This window comes from Drosophila biarmipes, chromosome 3L (genome assembly GCF_025231255.1).
Source record: "Drosophila biarmipes strain raj3 chromosome 3L, RU_DBia_V1.1, whole genome shotgun sequence".
NCBI classification, from domain to species: Eukaryota; Metazoa; Arthropoda; class Insecta; order Diptera; family Drosophilidae; genus Drosophila; species Drosophila biarmipes.
This window is the reverse complement of record NC_066613.1, coordinates 13,388,017-13,411,856: the sequence shown is the minus strand read 5'-3', so window position 1 is coordinate 13,411,856 and position 23,840 is coordinate 13,388,017. Positions and strand designations below refer to the sequence as shown.

General features: G+C 40.1%; 1 protein-coding gene across 1 annotated transcript in view; it reads right to left on the bottom strand.

The window, feature by feature from the left end:
* Window positions 1-23,840, bottom strand: part of LOC108028268 (uncharacterized) — a 61,964-nt gene that overhangs the window by 15,822 nt on the left and 22,302 nt on the right. Inside the window, exon 3 of the mRNA XM_017099965.3 lies at window positions 10,981-11,731. Within this exon, the coding sequence (XP_016955454.1) occupies window positions 10,981-11,115 (135 nt within the window). The 5' untranslated portion in view covers window positions 11,116-11,731. The remainder of the gene's footprint in view (window positions 1-10,980; window positions 11,732-23,840) is intronic.

Sequence of the window (23,840 nt, the reverse complement as noted above, 5' to 3'; positions counted from 1 at the left end):
CTAATTGACAAATTGCAGAGCACCGCGTGGCATAATTGGTGTGGTGCTGTCTGGCTTAAAGAGCTATCCATCTGTGGGCGTTGCAAGCGGCAACCGCTGCTGCAGCGGCTTTAACCTGATGGCTGCCAACCGTCAATTAGCTAAAGCGGATCGCTGCCACGCCCCTGCATAAAGAGGCCAGGGATGGGGTGGCGCCACGAAAATAAAAGCCGAAAAAAAGTTAAACCAAAAACCCAAAGCCGCTGTCTCATTGCTGGGAATTTATTTTGGGGCTACCAAAACCGAATCGAATCGCAACGAAACGAAATCCTTAACACGTTCTGGCCAAGAGGTTTCCATGGAAAGGCTGCACAGGCAGAAAGAAATAAGAGAAAAGTGGGAGGGGTGCGGAAAAGTGGTGACTGGGGCAGCAAATAAATGTCCAATTTGTGCAGTGACAGGAACACTTGAGGCACGTTTTTGATGTAAACACGGACAAAAAGGGTCGAGAGTCACAGCAGAGAGCCATGGACAATGGAGCCAAAGGGATCGAGGATGAGGGAGGACTGGGACGATGGGCAAAGAAAGGCCAAGAGATCGATGTAGCCGCCGGAGTTTCACGCTCTGTGGCTTTCTGTGTCGCTAATGAACATCATCCAGTTTGAGCGATTTGACCTTTTGTGTCGATGGGCCATCGAGGGAATCCCGGGGTGGGCATCTCCCATCTCCCCCAGGTATTGCCATTTCTTGTGGTCACTCCTCTTGGGCTTTAATGTCGCCTGGCTCTGGTATGCCGCTTATATAAGATGGATGACTCTCGCCCTCCCTGCATCTCCGCCTCCATCTCGATGGCTAAGATGCCCATCCATGCCCAGACCAACCTTCCGCCCGGGGCCGCTCAATTAATGCATGAGAAGGCGAAGAAATTAACTCGTCATTGCCTGCCCGTCAGGCTTTTGCTTTGGCTTCGGCTGTCACGCGCCGCCAGATGGCGCTCAACGTGCACTGGGAGAAACTATGAGTTAAAAAAAAAGTTTCTAGGAATTTGGTGATATTTCGAGATAATTTTCTAGTTGATATAATAAAAGCGATAGCGGTGAAATGAATTTTTAAATTTTTGCTTACATTTTTGGATTATCACAATTTATGTTTCTAAGCGGAATACTCATACTTAAATCAATATAAGAAAATGAGATTTATACAAAATAATAAACTTTTACATTTAAAAAATTAGCTTTTGGAACACCACCAATGTGTTTTCTAACAAAAATATGTGATTTTCACGATTGCATTCTGTGCGTGTGACGGCAGAGTATACGCAAAACAAGATGCTATACACACAGCTTAGAAACTTGTGGACTGCTGATTTAAAAATGGTTTACTGCACAACACTACAAATTAGTGTTGGCTAGGTAATACTATAATTTAAATAGAAACATATAAAAGTGTAATGCGAATGAAGACGAATACGATGCTTATATCTCAGGAACTCAGAGTTCGATTACCCAAGATCTAATCTTTTCGAAAATTGTAAGCACTGCTTTGCTATTTACAAGACCTTTTCCCAGAGTGCAGCTCATCCCGCAACCAAGACCATAATTATAGTGCTGCATCACTGTAAGACACGAGACAAAATGCCAGAGACAGTCAGCAACAGCCTACTTATGGAGGCTTTCCATCGATCAAAGGGATCTGGTTTGGGACCTGCGCTGCGAGGTGTCTGCGTCTCTCGTTTCTCGGAAGTAATGCAAAACTTTTAATAATCAAATCAAATGCTCACGCCGACCTGTGAGTCGCGCGTATGAAAGTCATTTTCACCGCGGGCTGAATTTGAAGTTGAAGTTTCGCTTTTTGGCTGCTCTTGATGTCGTTTCATGTCTTTTATTATTATATTTTTTTTGGTTTGGCTTGGTTTTTTCGTTGTTTCGGGTGGCGGCTTTCGTTTTGGGACTTTTACTTAATTTCATGTAATAGAAAACTAAACAACAAAACTCCCACAAAAGTAATGCTCAAAGACAAAACTATCACCGGGAGTTGGAGTGGAGTTTGTGAATCGAGCCGCGAGTTGGCAGGCGGCCTCATGTGGGGAGGTTGCCGCTGAACTGCCGATGCTGCTGCCGTACCACTGATGTTGCTGCTGTGCTGCAACAGTTGCTGCCGTTGTAGATCTCTCGTGTGTGCCGCATAAAAAGATAATAACAATATACAAACAAATGCGCAGTCAGGCAGCCCGTAAGCCGGAGATTGCCAACCGCTGCGGACTTGGGGCTTAATAGAGTTATGATGAAGTATAATAATCCTTGACCTTTCCACCAGCCAACATCAAGTTGCAGCTACGAGTCAAGACCGCAGCTCTTAGGCACAAGTCAAAACGTTTTTGGGCTCTTTGTGATTTTTTTCTGCCCCTACCACATATTTTGCCGTTTTCGTTTGGCGGACCCTTCATTTGACTTTAAAAGGCGCCATTTAATTCAGCAAGCAACCGGGTTTAAAAATGAAAATGTTTTGCATTTCTCCAAGATCATGCAAAACAGGGATTTAAAACGTTAATATGGGACATAATCCATGACTAGGGGTGAGTATTTTAGTTACAGATAAACTTAATTGGAACTATAAATATCTACCATAGCTATATTTTAAAATGATGCCCAGGTCGAGGTCGTATTAAATATTCGGTTGTTTATGTTTTTTGGAAACGCCTCTATTGCCTGGGAATCGGTTTAAAGCGCAGTAAAATCGTTAATTTTATATTAAACGATTTGATATCTATCATGGGAAAAATTAGTCTTTAAAGGGCAACTTATCTAATCATTTTTATGGCAAGACTTTTTCCAGTTTTGCAGGGGCATTCAAGATGACGATTGATGACCAATAATTACATAATTCATAATATTAATGGTTGTACAAAACCATCATAATGGTTTTTCTTCCTCAAAGTTCAAAATGTTCTTCGTTGAAGAAATTTCAGCTTGCTTTTTATTACGATAGCATTTATACCGTAATTTATGGCTTCTTAATGGTCTTAAAATATTGCTTTGATTATTTTTCATCGTCAAAGTTCGTGTTAAACCGTTCCGCAACGAGCAAATTATAGGTTGCTAATTAGTTTAATAGCTCATTATTTAATAATTTAATATTTTATTTCCCATTTGTGCTAGGAGTTAATGATAACTTTGGGAGTTCAAAGCCAGGCGAAGACTAACTGAGTTAATTATTACAGTGTCTGGCCATGCAATTTATTTAATCTTTTATTCCCCGTTGATTACTTTTAGGATTACGCTTCGTATTCCTCTACACTTCCAGCTCGTTTCCAATTATTTGAGGATTTCTCACGTCCATAACTTGTACATGAGCGCCCCAGGACAGCTGCAGCTCCTTTGTTTGTGCCTTATCCCTGTCATCATTGTTTATTTGGCTCTGGTCAAGTGCCAGACAAAGCCGGGGGTTGAGTCCATAAACCGTAGTGCCTGTCGGAAGCCCCGGCGTCCTGTACTTACGGGACGAACAGCGTTCCAATCAATGCGGCTAGTCCTGATAAGGATACAAATTGCACGGCCATGTCCGAGTGACGCCCACTTCCTCGGCTGAATTACCAAGGCCCATCCCTTCGCTCTGAATATGATGTGTACGGCTGACTGACTGCGTTTTTCTCGGACTCGAACTCGATTTGCACTGCACTTAAAATTCCAAATCGGATTTGGGGGGCGCGCCACCCCCAGGCATTGACTTTGGTCAGCTTTCGAGGGTTGCCAGGATGCCAGGTTCAATGACCAAGATATCTACTACTCTTGGCTAAACATGCGATTTGTTTTATTAGTTTTCCCCGGGCAAAATACACACAAGTAGTATGTACGAACAGCTGTTGGCAAAAGTCCTGTCACGACGGCAAGCCTTTCTGCCTGCCAAACAAAAACAGATCCCATGGATTGCGGCCTGGATATCTAGCAAGGCATCGCATCTGCAACTATTTCAACTTTTTGGCAGCCCATTGCGGTCGCTATTTTTGTTGCAATTAATAATAAAAACTTTCAACTGGAAAGGCTAAAAAACTCTCTAAAACTCTTTCCTATAAATATGCCCGTTTTGTGGGAAAAAGTTTTGCAATTGCTAAAACTTCTAAAAAGTAAAACCTAAAAGGGAAATGGAGGAAAACATATGAGATGCTATAGACCTTAGGATACCTGATATTTTGACTGCAATTGGGGAAAATGCTCTTTAAATAGTTGTAAAAATATAGGAAATAATACATTATTTTTAGAGATTCATAAGAATAAGAATATTTGGCGCCCAACGCGGGGCTTTCCCAATCAATGTCATATGTTATCCGATGTGTTACCCCTAAAACATTGATTGTGGCTCTAAAAGAACATGTTAATAGGTTCATTTATAAATATTAAACATGTTTTAAAGAAGTTAAGGTTTACTTACTTAAAGAAAACCCACCAGTAGGCCCAAATACGAAAGCAAAGTGAACCTGTTAGTCGTGTAAGATAAACAAGATCGGCAAGGCACATGCGCACAGCATAAATACAACTCTTTTCAGTTCTAGTTCTTGAATCAAGAAACGTTCTATTTACATAAACACAAATACTTCTTGGCACCACAAACAGTGGGCATGCATATCCATACGCTCTGCAGTTACATACTATACCATATACATAGATGAATATAAAGGTATCGGCTGTAAAAATCAGCACCTCAATTTAAAACCGAAGCGTGAAAAGTCTATTAGAGGTTGACGGGCGGCGACGCTGGTGACGAAGGCGTCTGGGAGCACTGTGGGAACAATCCGGCTGCAGTCAGCTCCAATTCTACCCCAGGGCCCCCCGTGCCATCCAATATCTGGATTTACCACTGCACCTGTAGTCGGTTCTGCAGTTTTTTTCGTATTTTTTGTGTGCTTTGCTTTCATTGTTAGTGCATTTATTGTTATTGTTGCTGCCTTTTGTATTTCGGCGTTGAAGCTTCGCTGGCACTTGCTGAAATGTCTGGCCAAAATGAACACAGGGGGCATCGGGGTCTATTTGGGGCCTTTGTACTGCGACTGCGGTGTCTGTCATTCACTTGCAGGTAGTTAAACGCCGTATCTATGAGTGTGTCTAGCATTTAGCACGCAACTCGCTTTAAATGCAGCATACTACCCATACTGTACTGTACAAACCTTGTCATTCAATCAATCTGGCAAATCATGCGATCAGGGGGTATTCATCCAAGAGATTGCCCACCAAGTTTCGCGAAATGGCTGTCAAAGTTACTAATGAGAATCGGATTGCCCAAGGGGCCTGAGTGTATTGTGAAAATGCTTTAAGCTGGGCTTTAATTACTGCCTTAGTACAGCTCAATTTAAGCCCTGCTTGAGGATAGGATCATTATGGAGTAATTACTTTTGGGTAGGTTATTCAATTTAACTTAGCCAGTTTCAGTTGTAATAGGTTGAGAAATTCAGTTTTCACGCGGAAGCTCACAACAGAGAATGTATCTTGGTGAATCAGCCAGATCTTCATTAATTACATCGATTTCTAGATTAATTAAGATGACATACTATCTTAAATAGTAAATCAATTTTGTTCTATAATCCAAAAAGAATAATTTACAGGGGAACCTCAATTTTCTTTACAATATTTTAGTTTTATAAAGGATTAATATCACTTTTTAGTCAATCATTTCTTATCACCTCATGATCGATTTCCTCGCACTTGTTTTGAATCCATTAAAGTAAAATTACAATAATTTCATATTCGTTTGCCTTCTTTATTTACGACTTCCAAAAATATAGCTTCAGCTCCCAAATAAACATGATCTCACAGACGCGGCGAGAAGCATGAAGATTGAACTACAAGTACGTGGGCCAGTGTTTGGCTTTTCATGTTTTTTGGCTGGTGCTGCAATCTCAGTCCCCTGGCGTGACCGAAGACAAATAAATAAATAAAGGAGAAACGAGAGCTTCAACTTGAACTGAAGTTGCTTGCCACTGGACACCAATGGCCCCGGGCGACCTTGTCGAAGAAATTATGCAATCGAAGGGGCAACCAAAGGCGGCAGGTGGAGGGGCAAGCCGACTCAGCTCAATGTTTGTCAATCAAATTAGTCGGCGATGATTGCAATCGAAATTAATGGAAAGCAATCATAAGGCGCACGCCAGCCAATTAAACCCACTGACGACAAAAAGTAAATTTGCGCTTAAACGATTGCACCATCGATTCAATTTCATTAAGCCCAATCAAACCCATCGAAGTTGTGGCACGGGCAAGGGGGTTAATAACAATTCAAATCTGCTTTCTTTCTCCGCGACTGTAGGAGCCGCGTGCCGATAAATCAATTTGCTTGGCTCTTTTTTCCCTCTTTATTTTCCCTGTGATTGCATGAAATTGTATTTGAACAGTATCGGAGTCTCGGAGTTCCCAAGCTCGCAAGTCTTGTGCCTACCATCCTAACCGGTGAATGTTACTGTGCAGCCCGAGTAAATTGATTCTGGAGATGGAGTTCTGCAGCAAAAAGATTTTTAAATTACGAGAGGAAGTGCCCGTAATCAATAGGCTATAAAATGTGCCACTTAATAAGATGACAAATAAATAATTGCTTTTTAATTGCACTCAGTCAAGTCAGTTGGTATTGAAAATAATCTTGATTAAGAAAAGTGGTATAACTCTTAATATTATATTATTAATATTATAATTATATTGAAATTATGAAGCTTACTTTGAAAATTATATTTAACTTTTATTGTACCTAATAAGTCTTTGTTATGGAATTTTTCTGTTTTAAAAACAGAATTGAGACAATAACTTAATAACAACTTTAAAAATATTTTTGATCATCATTTATTATTTTGCATGGTGATATCACATTGTAAAACATGAAAAACAAAATATGACAGATGCTATGAGATTAATGATTCGCCAGTCAAATCCCATAAGCTTGTGAAGGATATCACATTGTAGGCCATATCACCATCTCAACCTCAACGTGTCCGACTCAACCTTCCTTTCCCAACCGACTTTGTTTCCTAACGATCACAGGTTCGCCTTCATTCTAGCCCGATCAAGCAATTCCGTTCCCAGACTTTCCATTTCTCGGTGATACTACCAGAGCCAGTTTTGCCCGCAGTTCATTTGGGTTTTATAGTTTTGTATGCGATTTTATGGACCTGCCTTGCAAATCTCAGGCTCGGGCGGTTCTCAGGTTGGCAGAAAGAAACTCCCGCGCTCTAGACATGACGCAATCGGTTCGCATCCGTTGAGCTATTTCAAAACTTGTTGCAGGCTTATTAATTTGGCTCGGAGCACCGAAAGCACAACTAAAACAAGTTGATTTAGGTGAAGTCATTTGCGTGCAGCGAGACACTAAACACTGAAACCGAACACTAAACACGGCACAGAAAGACAGAAAAACAGCAAATAGCAACAGCCAAATAAAACAACAGCGAAACAACGAAACAGTTCAGAGATCAGCTCGGGGCATTCAGGAGATCAGAGTTTGGAGTCAAGTCGGTCTTCGCCTGTTTGTTGTTCGTTACCTTAGTTTTTTCTTAATTTTTTAGTTTTTCTGCGGTTTTTTTTGCCAAAGTCCAAGCTCCAAACCACGCCGCACGCCTGACAAATTTGCGCAAATAATAAAAACAGATTTTAAATGCCTGGAAATTGAGTCTGCCATTGCGGCCTTAAATCAGTTTCCTCCCCGGTGGAACTGACATTTAGAGCTTTACTGGGAAAACGGCGACGAGGGCCCGAACTCAGCGCTCAAATAGGAGAAACTTTATGGGCTTTGTCTGTTTTCAGCGCATTTATTATTGCTAAAAATATATGCTTTTCGCCGCTTTAATTATATTCATTGCGTTTCTTCATATGGTCGTTAGGAAAGTAACAAATGTATGGCACAAATAACAAAGACTTCCTTATGATTTATCGATGTTTTTATGTTTACGTGCGACTGTAAAATTTTAGTTAGTGTCAAAATGTTTGTTTTTGCTTACAAATTAATATGGCTTATTTGAAAGCCAGGCAAAACTGGTAGTTGCTCGTTGTGGAATGGTATAGCTTTAATGAGCTTCAAAATGTTCTAAATACATTCATCCAAAACGAAAAGAAATTAAATTGTCCGAGAGATAAATATGTTTTTAGAGATCATAAAAACGCTCTTAGCATTGACACTGCCATTTAGAACTCCAGAAGTCGCATATCTGATTTTACACGTAATTCGGTGAGGCCCTCAAGGTTTTTAGCAATTTATATAATGTGCTACTGTGCTCTTTTTATGGGCTTAATAAATATCTTTTTTCCTAGGCTCATTTAGTAATAAGAAGAGCTGTACCTCCATTCTGAATCTTTAACCTTCCCGAATTGTCTCGTAAGCGATTCTCAGTGGCTACAAAAAGTTTTTAAATTATGGCACGCCCTAAAACTTGAGCAACCACACCGGAAACTCTTGCCCATCCGATATGGTCGATGGTTGTGCCGAAGACCCGCCCTAGGGCGTACATTTCCCTTCCTCAACTCGAGGCGCCGGCACCTCAATCTACATAATTCACACTTCATTGAGCGCGGAAATTTACGATAAAATACTCGGCTGCATTATCGTAGCCCGGGTCGAATTCTTTCGGCTTCCCCATTCATCACTGAGCATTTCCCCATTCATGATCTCCGCATTTTCTCCATCAGTTCACGCACTTTTCATGCCTGCTCTGCCCTAAATGCTTTTGGCCCCTAAATCATCGTGTGCCTGCCCCTCGTTTATGTAGTTCATAGTTCTATTCAGGGCACGCTCCGCATTGGTTCTTATCTTCGGCTAAACTTTACAGACCGACCAGAGGCACGTAATATTAATTAGCCCAGCTCGAGACTCAGAAACTCATTCGAAAAGCCCGCAACTGAGTGCCCAGCGATTGTTATGTTGTGCCTTCCACATATACAACAAACAAAAACTGAAAAATCGACTCAAGGGAATGTTTATGCGACACTTTTTAGTATGCAAAATGCAAACCCAATAGCTTTGCAAAAAAAAGGGAAAAGAAAAACAGCACTAAACAACACAAACGAGAACAACTGAAATTGAGCTTGACAAAAATATAAAAGACAAAAAGCGGCGCTGCCTTTTCATGTTCCTCACTTTTGGCAGCCCAGCAATTAAATTGAAATTAGCCTGCATTGTGAGTAAATTAAGTGATTCACAGAGAGGTGTTGGTGGATTATGTCCCCTAAAAACCAAAAATATATCTTGTAAATACCAAATGGGTATATTGGACTAGTAAGAAAATGGAGTTCTCTTGATTGGCATCTAAAGGAGTTGTTTTAATAATAAAATATCCCTTTTAAAATTCCTGGAGGATAGCATTAAATGTATTTTAATATATTCCAATCTTGCTAGTTTAATTTTGAAACGTTCTTTATCTTCTATAATAATTATATTTCTATATAACAAAATTTGTTTATAGTTCTCTCACTTTAAATTCCAGCTATAAGTCTGTAAAAATATCAAAGGCACTGGCGTCATAAAGGTATGCAAAACCATTAGCTAAACCATTCGAAGTTTCCCCATTTTTACTCATCATGTGGCACAACAGCAATTAACACTTCAAACTTGAACTTGTCAGGCCGGCAGTGACGTCACCTCGAGGGGCAATTTGTGCAATAAACAATGGAAAGAACAACAATAAAAATCAGCAACCGAAAAAGCTCAGAAAACATCGGAAGCAGCGGCCGCAACAAAAGGATTGATTTAAAATTTAAATTCTCTTTCAGCCGCTGCGGAACGAGTTGAAATATCATCGAAATGCTACCAAATGAACAACTTCGATCGGCTGCCTAAGGGTTCCATGAACTCATAAGTTATTTATACCCACACACAAGTATTTCGGGGTATTATCTAGGGGACGCAAACGGCTTCCTGGCCAAAAGTTTCGGAGACTTTGGCTTCTTTTCGAATGTCATCAATAACAAGGGCGGCGGGTAATAAAGAAAGGGCCACGAAAATGGCAAATGTTGCAAGTGCAATACGGCTGTGGCAAGTGCAGCGCAATATTTGTGGCAGTCTGGGTCTAGTCTAGATGACGCCCTGCAGAACGGAACCGGGCAACCTGTTAGGGGGATTCGTTCCCCCGGCTCGTTTCGGGCCATTTATTTTCATGGGAAGTGGTCGCGAATAAAGGGAAACGGCACCGCCACCGCACCGCCACCGCCCTGCCACCCGAAACCCCACCACGGCGACCTTGAGCGGGAGTATCAGTCCATCGTCACCTCGCCTCCACGGGCTGTCTCTTTCTGGCCTGCTGTCGCCCTCTCCCTCGCTCGGCCTCACGCACTTTTTGCAGTTCAAACTGGACAACCAGTTCGCAAACCAGTTCCTTGCACATTAAAAGCAGAAGAAGCTGAAAGCAACGCGGGGGCCACACTCAGAGAAATACCCTAGGAAGGGCTTGAGAATTTAAAAGAATTTGAAAAGAATTTCCAAGATACTCCCACATATTTAACCATTTAAAACTCGATTAGAGCACTTTAATTTAACACTATATTGAGATCATTGTTGTATAATTTCGCTAAAGGTGTTGCAGAAGAATCTTCAAGACTTATAAAAATTCTTTCTGTAACAACCTGATAATTAATCCTCTGGCAAAATATTTGCACTTTCTTAAAAAACCCCTTTCTTCAGGTTGCATTTTAGTTTTTTAAAACCACAAATACAATGTTGAGTATTTTATGGTCTGTAATTATACACAAAGCACAACTTATTTCTGAGGCATTTGCATGTGGCGGTGTCACATAAATCTCTGAAGATTTAGAAGTTGACAAGAACATTTTTCTGTTGAAATTGCAATGAGTTGGGGAATTTTTGTGACAAAGATCCTAATTTGTAAAATGTTCTATTCAACTGTGGGTGTTCCTTGAAAGCGTTGATACTTTAATCTAAACTATTGGGAGCTCTTGAGTTATGAAGCACTTATCAACTCTCCATTTAGTTTATAATATTTTCCCTACATTTTCTCTTTGTGCACCAATCGAAACTCACCTGAAATATCATATATCCCGAGTCGTACATCCAAAAGTCCTCGGGCGTGTGGCCGGGCTTGGTCAGCTGAATGGCCAGGCAGCGCTGCAAGATCAGACGGCAGCGCTGTGGACCACCGGGTGACTTGGTGCCCATTTCGGTTGCCTTTCTGCTGGCGGTTTCTCGGTTTCTTGGCCGCTCTGGCCTGGCTTTCCCAGATTTTTGTGTTAGCCGTCTAAAAATAACGCCAAGCTGAGGCCTAAGGATCTGGCACTGTGTTCGTGTGAGTGTGTGCAAAGGTTCTTTTGATGGTCAAGCACTTGGGCAGCAAAAAAATAAAATACAACACCGAGAAGAACGCGCGATAAGAACGAAACCCGTATTCGCAGAGTTTTATCTCTTTTGTGGCTCCTTTTGTTTTGCTCTGGGCCAGGCTACATTTTACTTCTTGCACACTTTTAGACCGGACTTTTATTTGGGGAATGAACTTTTCACATCAGCATTGCATTATCCCAGCATCTCGAACGCGACGCCTGCGCACTAAATCACTCAGTACTCAGTGCTCGGCACTCACTACTCGGTAGTCATGGCACTCAGTGAGTACTCACACTCACCCTCGAATGCGACAGCGACAGCGAACCGAACCGAACCACACCGACCGAGCGACGAATTCAAACTGAAGTCGCGGCGCCAAGAAAAAGTGGTTTCTCCCGGCGTTCGGCACTCGTGGTGGCGGTGAGCGCAGTCTCCACTCGCCAAGCTCTTTGGAGACCTGAAACGATACGAAAATTCGGAGAGGCCGCTGTAAAACCTTGATTATTAAATCAATTAGGTGTACGAAAGCCAACAAAAAATACAAAAATAACTACAAAATTCATAAACTGGAGTTAGGCCGTTGAGATCGCAATCTTGCCGTCGTTCTGTCTGAGAGACAAACGGGCCTGCTCCTAATAACATCATCACATCATCATCGCAGTCGTATCATTATCGTTAACTGTAAGCCGTGTTTGGCAACTGTTTTGGCCAGACAGTGGGGCCTCTAACATTCTTAATCCATTTTAGAAAAGGTTTAAAAATCCTCTAAATTATATTGACTAAAAAATTATCAGTCTGAATTCTTTGATCTATGTTTTCTTAAACAAAGTAATTTAGTGATTTTATTTTTTCTATAATATTTAAGATTGATTTGGGTTTTTTAATTTTAATTTTGTTGATTATTTAAAATAACAAAAAAAGAAAAAGAAAAATATTAAAAAAGTTTGGGTTTGGATAAAAATATCGGCAATCTAAAATAACTTCTAAAAATACTTGACAGAAAGTTGTATAATAATAGACTACAATTATAATTATTATATTTGACGAACTTTAAGTTTTCTTGATTTTAATTTATTATGGATATTGATTTATTATGGATAGCTGTGATTATCATATTTTTACACAATCGAACACCAAATATTCACAATGTTTAATCATTTATAATGGTAGGTAATTTTGAAAAAGTAACATATACATAAATCTACTTTGTAACATGAGGAAAGAAACTCCATCTTTTGAGCCCCCACTGTATAATAATTTTTTTTGCATTGACGAGTTACTTTTGGATTTTTAACGTGCCTTTCAATCTTGGCTGGCGCTTGGAAGTCATTTCCTGCCCGAATTGCCGGATGTGCAAATGACTAAAAATGGGTTAATTAAAAACCATCTAGCAGTGATTTTGTTTGGGATGATGTAAAGTCGTGGGTCCCAAAAAAGTCGTTCTCAATTCCATTGGCAGATCTCCTCGCTTAGAACCCTAGGGCAGCCATCCATCCGCATTTCAGAAATGGAGCTCGCGCCCAAGCGAAATCTAGGAAATGTCAGAGTGCCCGTTCGCATCCATAATTGCGTATACGCCATGTGCGCCGACTGTCAATCACAATTCTAATGCAAATTCGTTCGCTTTCCGCACTGTCCAAATGCATTAAGTGGAAATGCATTAGCCTGACTGTCTTTTTCGGTGCGTCAGCCAGTCGGAATTTGCATAAAAAATTACGATTTAACGAAATTACGCGATAAGGCTGGTGGTGCCCGAGTGAGAGATTTATTTTAATTTCCACGAGCACCACCCGTAGACGGGGCACTTGTGGCACCATTCATCTTCCGAATTCGGTCAGAGCGCGCGCCACATCCATAACAAGAAAGTTTAGGGCCAAAAGCGAGATTCGTTTGCTTTCGGGGCCAATTAAATGGTGAGATCATCGCCCACATATATGCGACTCTACCTTTACGATTCCCAGCCGCACGGCGCAGATCAAGTGTGTAACCCCCTCCCTTTTGGGCATTTTCTTTTTATTATTTATTTATTGCGGCTTGTATTTGTCGACCCATTAAGCCGCGGCCTTTGTTAGAAAACACGTTTCTTCTGGCCACATTCCCAAAAAGTGGAAAAAATCCCAGAGAGAATTCGCCAGCAGCTCTCGACTCCGCTGGCCGTCTATTGTTTGTCTTACAAATCACAAACATTATGAATTGGTGAAACGCTGGTCGCCGAGCTCAAAAGGTGCTAAAAAAAATTAGCATAAATTATTATTAACAATTATAGACAGGCAGTTGAGCTCCCAAGCAATCCGACAGATTTACCATGTTCTTTGTGACTTGGCCCCGGGCTCTTTTATTTAAGCCAGCCAGAAAAATATGTCAGCCGGGGTTTTTCTAAAGTAATTTGCGGGTTTGAAGAATTTACCAACGAAAATATACCTGTCACCTGGAACTGGAATGTTTTGGTGCACAAAAAATTTGACAAGGGTATTTGAAACTTCGGACAGCCTTTCTTTTCTGCTTTTCGATTTTTTGTCTAGCCGCGGGCCGTACATATACTTTGAAGGCTTTGGCTCTGATTCGGTAATTTAATTTGCAAATAACTATGTTGAAGAAACATTTCAAGGGTCTTTTTGGTCAAGAGGCCGTTTGCGAATGCTCAAAACAATTGAACAAGTCCTTGAGACTCAGCCTTGAACTTCAATTGAGGAGCGTCATTATGTTTTTAGAATTGCACGAAAAACGAATCGATCAATTATGAAATGGCCAGCATTCTCTAGTGGTGAACTCGAGTTCTTACGCAATCTTATGAATGCTCTTAGCAACTCGAGCTAAATTAACGCCTTTCAAGTCCGATGACATTGACAAATCAAAAACCTCAAATGTTAGGTGGTAGATCTTCATTTTTGCCAAGGTCAGACTGTTGAACTTTGGAATTAGCCAATTGTTATTTCTTGGAAAACGTTTCTGAAGATATCCTGATCTTTACTTGAGCTGTTTGAATTGTGTGATCATCATGAAAATTGCGTTCCGAAATATATTTTTAAATGAATATTTTATTTTTTATCTATAGTAATATAGTAATTATAGTTTTCGGAAATTATTTTTAATTATTAGGAATTTTTAAAGGAATTTGTATCGAATTATTCTTCAGTTTGCACATACTCTTTCCTAACTACATTTTTGAAAATTGTAGGTTTTATTAGGAAGATTATATGGAATATGCATTGAAGTTTGTTCAGCTCTGCAAATAGTTCTACAAAAATATATTTTTATGAATTTCCTCTTTACTAATTGAAAGGTTTAATGATGAAATGGGCTATGGTACCCATCAGTTTATACCTTTCTTTCCACATTTCCACATGTCGTTTCATTTTTCTATAAATGAAATTCCCGATACGTTTCTACCACTCTGAGCCGACATCATCGCAGCGTTCGATTGGAATCCTTTTCTTCATTATAATGAGGCTTAGGCCGCCGCTCACCCACTCCTACACCCCCGACGATAATATTTGACAGCTTACTTTCAATTGCGACATCTAGTTAGCGCAAATTTAAGAGAGAAATAAAGCAACACGATCGAACCGATCCACCGAGTGGATCGAACTGGGTATCGCTGCTTGGCTGAGTAAATGGCCGGCTGGATGGATGGATGAATAGCTTAATGAAGCAAGAGCCTGTTCCGCGGTCCGCGGTTCGTGGTCCGTGGTCACTCAACGCGATGCCAGGCTCTTGGCACTCGATCCGATCCACCCGCAAAGCATCACCCAAGAGCCCCTCCGCACCGCTTCATATTTCAGTTTTACGGTTCAACGACAACGACTTTGCGCAGCCTTCTCAGAGGCGTAGAAGGGGGCTTTTCGGGGGAAAAGGGGGCCAGACGAGGAGGAGTACCGATCCAATTGCCGCAATGTGGCAAAGCAATCGATTTAAGCGCCGCATAAATTGAAGCCGGGGCTCCGACTTGGACTGCGACTTCGAGGAAAACCAAAAGGTTCCTCCATGTACAACATGATGAATTGTTTTCTTTGTCGACTTGTCGACTGTTGCGCCGCTTGTGGGCAACTTGGAAACTGAAAACTGAGGCAGAAAACTGAAAAAAACTGAAAAAGCTGCCAACTGGCAACTGAAAACTGGAGGAGATCGCTGAATGATGGAGTGGAGCTGGGAGTGGGTGGAGGTGGGGGAAAAAGTGGCGCGGAAAAATTGCAAATTGTATCAAAAATTTAAATTTTCGCTTTCATTATGCGGCGGCAGCTTGCGCTCTGCTAATAGACCAACTGCCATTGTGTTTTCTTTGCCTGGTTTATATATTTTCTTTGCCAACGAGGCTTTTCCCTATTCAATTTTGACAGGCGCGCTTTTATCAAAATAATGAGCTGCAATTGTGAGGAGGAAAATAAGTGAAATAACTTAAGGCCTACAAATAATGTTGGGACTTCCGAACGCCTAATAAGGTTTCTTCTCCGCCAATCAAACTCAATTATTTGCGAGTTCCCTTAGGATCTGCTTAATAACAGAATGCAACTTAGGGCGAATATACTTCAAGACCATTAAAGTAATTTATTGTTTTCCCACCTCATAATAAGGATTTTCCTCCCCCAAACAGAGACATAATTACATGGCCATTCTCATCGAGCCCACTACTCGTATACGTGATGTGAATACGAATTTGCATTTGAACTGATGGCGGCTGCAGAAACCAATGAATAATTATAAATCTGCAGCGAAAAGTAAAATGAGGAATACAAACTCGAGTTGGGATTGTGGGGAAATAGCAATCCAAACACAAAAGCAAATTTGAGAAATGCCAAAGATGCTCGGCGAAGCCAAGGAATGACATGCCCATGTGCTCCTCTCGGGATGGCATCTCATAGACGTGGAACGCTGCTCCAGACCACTACGGAAGAAGCATATTGCTCGCAGAGATGGGGAGTGGAAATGGAGACGGAGTCAGAGTCACAGCCGGAGAAATGTCTGCCAGGCGGAGACATTGCGGCAGACGATGCAATAACACCAGGAATTCGGATCCTACAGATCTCTACTACTTCGAATACTCTTTCATAAATATTTTTAAATAGTTGCTTGAATAAAGTTTTCCCTTATCAATGGTACTATTTACAATACTCATTCCGGAGATTAACAAACACCCATTAGGTTTTGAGCATCATTTATTGCCAACTATTTAAATGTATTGTTAGTACATATTATAAAAGTGTTATATAAGAAATCACTTTATTTTAATTTGATTAATTTTAATTAGCCATTAAATTTAATGTTTTTCCTAACAACATGAATATCAAATTGCTTTAAAGAGCAGGTGTACGAAAACTGTTCGGACATGAAGTCATAAAAACTAAATCAGTGAGATGATCATAAATATTCAGTGGGTAACATAAAAATTTGATATGCTTATAAATTTAAAACATGGTAAATCTATTAAAGAAACGATCAATGAGATATATATATGAAAAAATATCATTAATTCTGTTAAAAGTAAACTTTTTAGGTAAATGTCTAAATAAAACTGGGAAATTGCAGACCTTTTTTGGAAACTATTATAAAAGTTGCTTTGGATGTAGGTATTACTGATTCGGTATAAAATTTTGGGGGAACAAGGAATATGTTTGTTATAGTGAACTTAAATATTAAAAGTCTGTTTAAAGGTAAAATGGAAAAAAAAATAATTTGAAAGCATTTTTCTTGTAAAGTTGATTTTTGTAAGAATGTTTAAACTTAATAAAAAACTTAAAATTATAATAACACTGAAGAAAAATGTATCTATAGATAGGCAGGGACCATGGATTGTAATCATTATAAACTCAAGTATATTTTATATATTCCACTTCTAGGACTCAGCTGACATGCCCGATTTTCCAGATGCAGTTGTCAACAGAAGCCGCTAACAATAACCATTGATAACACCACAGCACAATAAGCAATCCACACACACCACCGAGGTTCGTTATGCAAGCATCCAGTGCAGCGCATCTTCAATTTCAGCATTCTTTCGCCAGTCTGCGTCTGCATACTTGCCGTACCGCTCCCCGTGCCGCCCCCCCTCGCATCCCCTCCACCCCGCAAGCCCCAGGAGCATTCACATTGATTGCTCCGCCTGGTTGGAGCTTCGGTTCGGTTTTGGGGCTTAAGTTTGCTGCGTGAAAGCCAACACAGGGAGACAACATCCAGCAAATAAAACAGAAAGGAAAAGCGCAAAAAAGTAATAAAATCAACTGAAATTGCTTAACACCCGGCGTAAAGTGATAATGGCTGGATTTATTTATTTGCTCGCTGCTGGGGATATCAAACCCGATTTAAAGGCTCTCCTGACAACATTTACGGGAAGCGTTTATCAAAAGTCGTTTCATTAAAAGGTGTTGCCATTATTTTGACTTTAACATAAAACAATATTGGTTTTTTGGTTAAAAAAAATTATTCTGCGAATATTTCGTAATTTTTTATTGAAACATACTTAAACAAGAATAAAAGTATTTTTTACAAATTCAAATTTAATAAAATATTGTTGTGACCCTTTCAAATTTAGGAAAATATTTAAACAAATTGAACAATAATTTTATAGAAGGAAGATAAAGGATCCTACATTCATACTAATATTTTTTATATTTATTTTTGAATATTTTGTTTATTATTGCTATTTTCCCTATCATCACTTAGTAAATTATATTTTAAATACTCGTAAAAGTTACTTTCCATAAAATTTTAAATTCAATTTTTAAACCGAGTATTTTAAAATTTTAAAGGAACTTTATAGGGGATATATATATTCTTATATTATATTCTTTTTGCAAACATAAAAAAAAAACATTTATCTATTTAAAATTGATGATAATTTTTATTATAGGTACCCACATTTATTGTACTATAAATTAATTTATTTAATTTATAAATAGATTTAGGTAAGTGAGTAACTTTTTGAGCTTGCAAAAACCACGACAACGTTTTGGATTCCGTGAAATTGCAACTAATTAAACACCGGCTGACTGAGTGACTGATATTTGATAACTGCCACACTCTGTGTGTGCAACTTGATCGGCGTTTTGGATTCGGTTGGCTTCCCATTAATCCTGGGCCCCAATGCAGTCTTCCTCGTGTTTTTATTGCTGCCGGTGGTTGTGCGCAAGTTTTGTCTTTTTCCTTGTCTCGTTTGTCAGACATTTGACAGTTGTTTGTTATTTTTGCACGTTGACTTTTCTCCGTCTCCGTCTGCGTCTGTGTGTCATGTGGCTGTGGCATATTTTCCATTTTCCCCATTTTCCGTGCCCCCACAGAGGTTGCCTAACAGACGCCCACTGTCCCATCGCCACGCCGCCCCCCGTGGCACAAGCCCCCTTTGCTGTTGCCACATTTTGGATTTCAATTTTTATGGCAAGTCAAATTTTTTATATTTTCCATTTTTTTTTTCGGCTGCAACCCGCTGCATTTATTGCCATTTTCGTAGTGAGTCGAGGAAGTTGGAATTTGCATAGAAAAATGGAAATTAACAAGACCATTTGACTGGCTGTCCATCTAAGTCGGGCTCTTTCTCTCAGGCCGTCTCTTTCGCTCCCCGGCTGCAGCCTGCCGTCCTGCTCTAGTGCCAAATGTTTGTTCGTCCTGTTTGTACATTTGTCCGTGCCTATATTAGGTTTATGTAAACATGTTTGACCAACTGAACTGACTGAATGACTGACTGCCTCAGTTGGGAATGCCTGCGACTCCCCCTCAAAGTCCGCCTCCCTCTCTTTCTCCACCCCCTATAGCCGTCTCTTTCGCCGCCTGTGATGTAATCTCGGTAATGCATGCGACAAACTTTCATCTCGAATTGCAAAATCCACGCAATACGAAACAAAAGATCGCAAAGATTGGCTTACACTGTTTGAATAATAATTAATAAATAATACTCGATTCGCAATGGTAAGCTTTATATAAACCCCGAATTTTACTTCGTTTTGTTTACCTCATAATTGTGTATTATTTCTGTCTTGCCTGGGATCTCAATCTTTGGCTTACAGCAGCTGAGGTGAAATTTCTGGCAGTTAAGATGTGGCTGATGTTTCCCAAGTGACCTCGAAGACAAACCTCACGTACAAGGATTTCTTTTTTTCCGTTGACTGGGCCAACCTACACCACTTATATAAGTAAGTATTTAGGTATCTTGTATCGTGGAAAGTGAAAATTGATGCATGCATCGTCATCACCATCGGAATCGGCTTCCTTATGGATTCCAATATTTTTATAATCCAGTCACGGAAATCCGTTTAATGGAATCCACGGCGATGGGAGAGAGAGTTCCCCACGATAATAATGTATTCCGTGCGGAGGGTTCTCTTGGCAAACAGAAATGTCAAAGTGCTCCTGCAATTCCAAGTGATGTCATAATCAAATATCAGACCAAAGCAAATGGAAAAGGGTAGCAGTGGGTATCTCCAAAGTCAAATCAGTGCACCTTCGAAGGAATCACGGTGAATGGCATTGTGACATAGTGACGAAAGGCACTACGTATCTTCATTTAAACAAATCAGCATTGACTTTCTTATAGTTACTGTTTCAAACGAAACATTTAAGTTAAAATGATTTTTAAGACTTTCGTCACTAAAGTAAAATTTTCCTAAATAGAACTTTTGTCACTAGAGTAAAATATTTTTTTTATTAGCCCCAAAGTAAAAGCAAATGCGCCAAAGTGATACACAAACTCCCAAAGAGAGCAAAAAACAGTGGGATCTGGTTAGTTGGGATGATGATGATGATGTTGATGCGGAGGGGAAGCTGATGGGGAGGCTGGAGAAAAGGAGTCACTAGCAGAGCACGACGAATTTAAACAGGCTTTTCAAAGGCCAGGGGGCGGCCGGAAAAGCAGCAGTCAAAACGGACAGCAAATACAGTAATTAGATCACAAAACAGACAGCCAGAGAGAGTGGGGGCAGCGGGGCTAGTGACGAATAAAACGAGAAGCTGGAACGTGACTGCAGAGAAGGCAGCCAGGAGTGGAAAATCCGAGTGGATAAAAATAAAACCAAGTGAGAAGTGGACTAGGAAGCAAGGTGGGTCAAGCTGTTGGCCTGCAATTAATTTATATTTTTTCAGCTCAGTTAGTAACGAAAAATATATACGTTTTCAGAATGTATTAAACTAAGAGCACATATTTTGTGATTAATTTTATAAGAAAGTTACTAGTTCTTGTGCTCGTTACTATATGAAAATAAAGGGTATTAAAAACCGCTCGCTTTTTTAATAAAAGCTAAATGGTTAGTCATTATTACCAATCCCGAAAAGTAATTTGTTTAATTAAATTTGACATTGCTTATAATAATTAAAATAATTTTGTGTTTAATGCCCACAATTTGGCTTAAATATGAACCATATATTGCTCATACGTGATGTTGGCTTTGCTCATATCCGTACATTAATTAGCCATTTTTAATGCCAAATAGTTATATAATCGCCTAATTCAACTTTAACACAAAACAAATTAGTTCCGTGAAGGATATTGCCTTATAGGGATACAACTATTTGGCAGCGTAACTCAGAGATAGCAAAAAACCACCCCCACCGCCCCCAAAATCTCACTTCCTGCCAAGAAAAAAAACCGAGTTGCATGTGTGGCAGCTTCCTAATCGACAACAACAACAGACAATGGACACATTCGTGTGTGCGAAAAAACCAAGCTCAATTACTCAACAAACATAGTAACCTAGTTCATAAAAAGCAACTGCAACAAATGCTGTTAACAGCAGCGGCCAACAAGAAAAGCAACAAATTCATTTTCGCCTTTGTTGCTTTGATTTTTGTTGGCGCTTTCCACGAGAAAAGTCCTTCAAGCGTGACAATCACATGGAAAACTCGCCGCTGTTGTTGCTGATTTATCGTTTTCATTTTGCAGAGCTTGTTGGATGTTGTAAAAGGAAATGTCAATTCTGCTGCTGCTGCAAATGTGGCTGCCCGCTTGCCAAACAATGCTGGCCAAATAGAAAAAAACCCTAAAAACTAGATGGAGAGGGTGTGGAAAGGGGGACAGGCACCCACTAATGTAACTCATATAACAAATTTCGTTGTTGGGCTACTTGGAAAACAGAATTCCGTGTGTCTTGGCTGCTGGCCGAAGAGCACACTTCAACAGTATGCCATAATATTTGGCTACAGGTCCTCGGATATAATATTTTATGACAATTTGTTGCAAGTTTTTTTTTAGTTTTTGGCTTTCTTTTTAAATGCAAATTTGTTGAATTAGGATGATTTGAAAAAAAAACTTTAATTATATTTAAATAAAACATAACACATTTTCAAATACTCAAAATGTTGTGGATTATAATACAATGCTTTTTCTTTTTTTAAATATCTATATTATTGTAATATATGTACCAATGCACTTTTAAGATACATTTCTCCGAGTGCCTTTGAGAACGTGGAAACAGATTTGGAGATTCCTGCCGCCCTTCGTGGAGACTTTCTCCTTCCTCCGATTCCGATGCCACCGATTCTGCGGCGGTTCGGTCCTCCTTGCGTGATGTCCAGCAATGTGCCCAAGCCTGTTTTCCGCCATGCCACCCCCTTGGACCCTCCAGAACCCCTTCTCTTTTTTGGACCATGCCAGAATTTGTTAGTTTAAGAAGAACAACAGGAAAGTGGGCATCCAAGAAGTACGGGGAGCATGGTATAAGACACGCTGAAGTCTCAAAGCGAAGCGCCGTTCCACTCGGGGTCTGGGAATGGGAACCCATGGCAGGGTACACATGTATGGAGCCTGGAGCTCTTCGGGGATCGTGAGTCAGCAGAGTTTTGGCTAAGAAATCTGCTAAAAATATAAGCTCCGATGATGATTTATTGTTTGGCTTATTAGAACGAGAGGCAGAACTGCGATAGGAGATCGCTTTCATGCCTGGATTTATGCTGTTGACTTTTAAGCACTGTTCCCGTGTCTCATTGGAGCTTAGTGACTCACCGCAGGCCAGAACTTTCCACTCTGAGGTATGCCAAAATGAAATATGTAAGTGGGTACTTTTTAGCACATACACTTCACCTGGTAATTGGGGGCACTTCGAGTTCCATTAGTTGGCGTTTCGCGATGGTCCTTACTTGACCAGAGACTTGTTACGCGGTTGATATTTCACACATGCGGATGGTTCCATTGTTATTTAAATACTGATCAGCCATTGCTTGGTAATGGATCATTATTTGCTTGTCTGGTCTAACAAAGTGCTCATTAATGGGGCAGTTTCACCAAGCAAGTTATTAGCTTTACTGCTTTGTATCTGCTACTAAAAGTCTTTATTACACAAATCTTAGAGGGAATATTATGGAACTGCCCTTACACAAAGTCGAATTCCTCCATGAAATATTCCAAATATTTGCGATTAAGAATGGATATGACCGAACCGCTTGCCCCGGGCCGAATATCTCTCCCTCTTGGCCTTCCACTGGCTTTCTTGGAAACGCTCTTGATCGGATTCCGATTCCAATTCGGGCTCGCATTCAATAACAGATTTATGCATTGGCCATGGCAATCTAATACGAGCCACAATAAAAGCTCGAATATGGCCATTTGGCAACACGTCAACGGCAACAACAACCACTGAAGCCAAGGCAATGAACGAAACGTGCCAACGTCTAAAGATCGTCGATAAGCCCAAAAAGAGGGAGTTATAGCCACTCTGGGGTTGGTGGATCCAAGTCAGGGGAGGCGGGGGCCAGGCTAGCAAAGAAAGTTTTATTTTTAGAGCCCCAGGACCAAGGTGTTCGGAGTCCACTTCAACCTCCAGATCATTTACGCTCAAGAAAATTATAGTTCAAATTAAATTAAGGACTTGTACTTAACTCTTTCTGAAGTTTATTGCGTGTAAAAAAATTATTTCATTTATACAGAGATCCTTATTTTGTTTAAATATTTAATCATTTTCACATAAAAATCGGTTTTTATATTCTAAATATCCTTAAGATAGTATTTAGTATCATTATATTAGGTATTTAGTAACTTTAGATTTCCTACCTATCTAGGTGATAGCCATTTTTGGAAATTTTTTTAAGTAAGTAGTTTATAATAAACTAAATATATGCTTTCAAAGGGATATTAGTAATTTATGTATGCTTTTGTTGAACTGCTCCCTTTTATGGAACTTTATTTTAAGCATTTAATATTTCTGAAATCTTTTAGCTGAAAAAAGAAAAACAAAAGTAGAAAACCCTCTCTCCCACTTGATTTTTAGCAAAATAGTTTCCAGAAAATTGTGTCAAATCCATTTGAACGTCTTTATGCAAGCTAATTTGTGTGATTGGCGATCAGCGCATTAAATTTTAAGGTCTATAAATATTCATAAATTCAGTCGCGCACAAAGCCGTGGCTAAACAAAAATCCTAAAACAGGATTTTGCGAAACCCTGGCGCTATTTTCCGCCAGAGAAACTTTTCTCGAAATCTGCATATAAGCCGCGGTAGCAGCCTACTGTGAATGAGCCGCGATCGTGGGCAGCAGGAGGAAAATTCAGGTGACTGGAGGAAGGATGAGGGGGCCTTAAAGCCGGGCTGCCGCATTTGGTTGACGATTTTTATGGCTGGTTTTTTCTTGGCGTTTGTCTTAACGGTTATTTCTC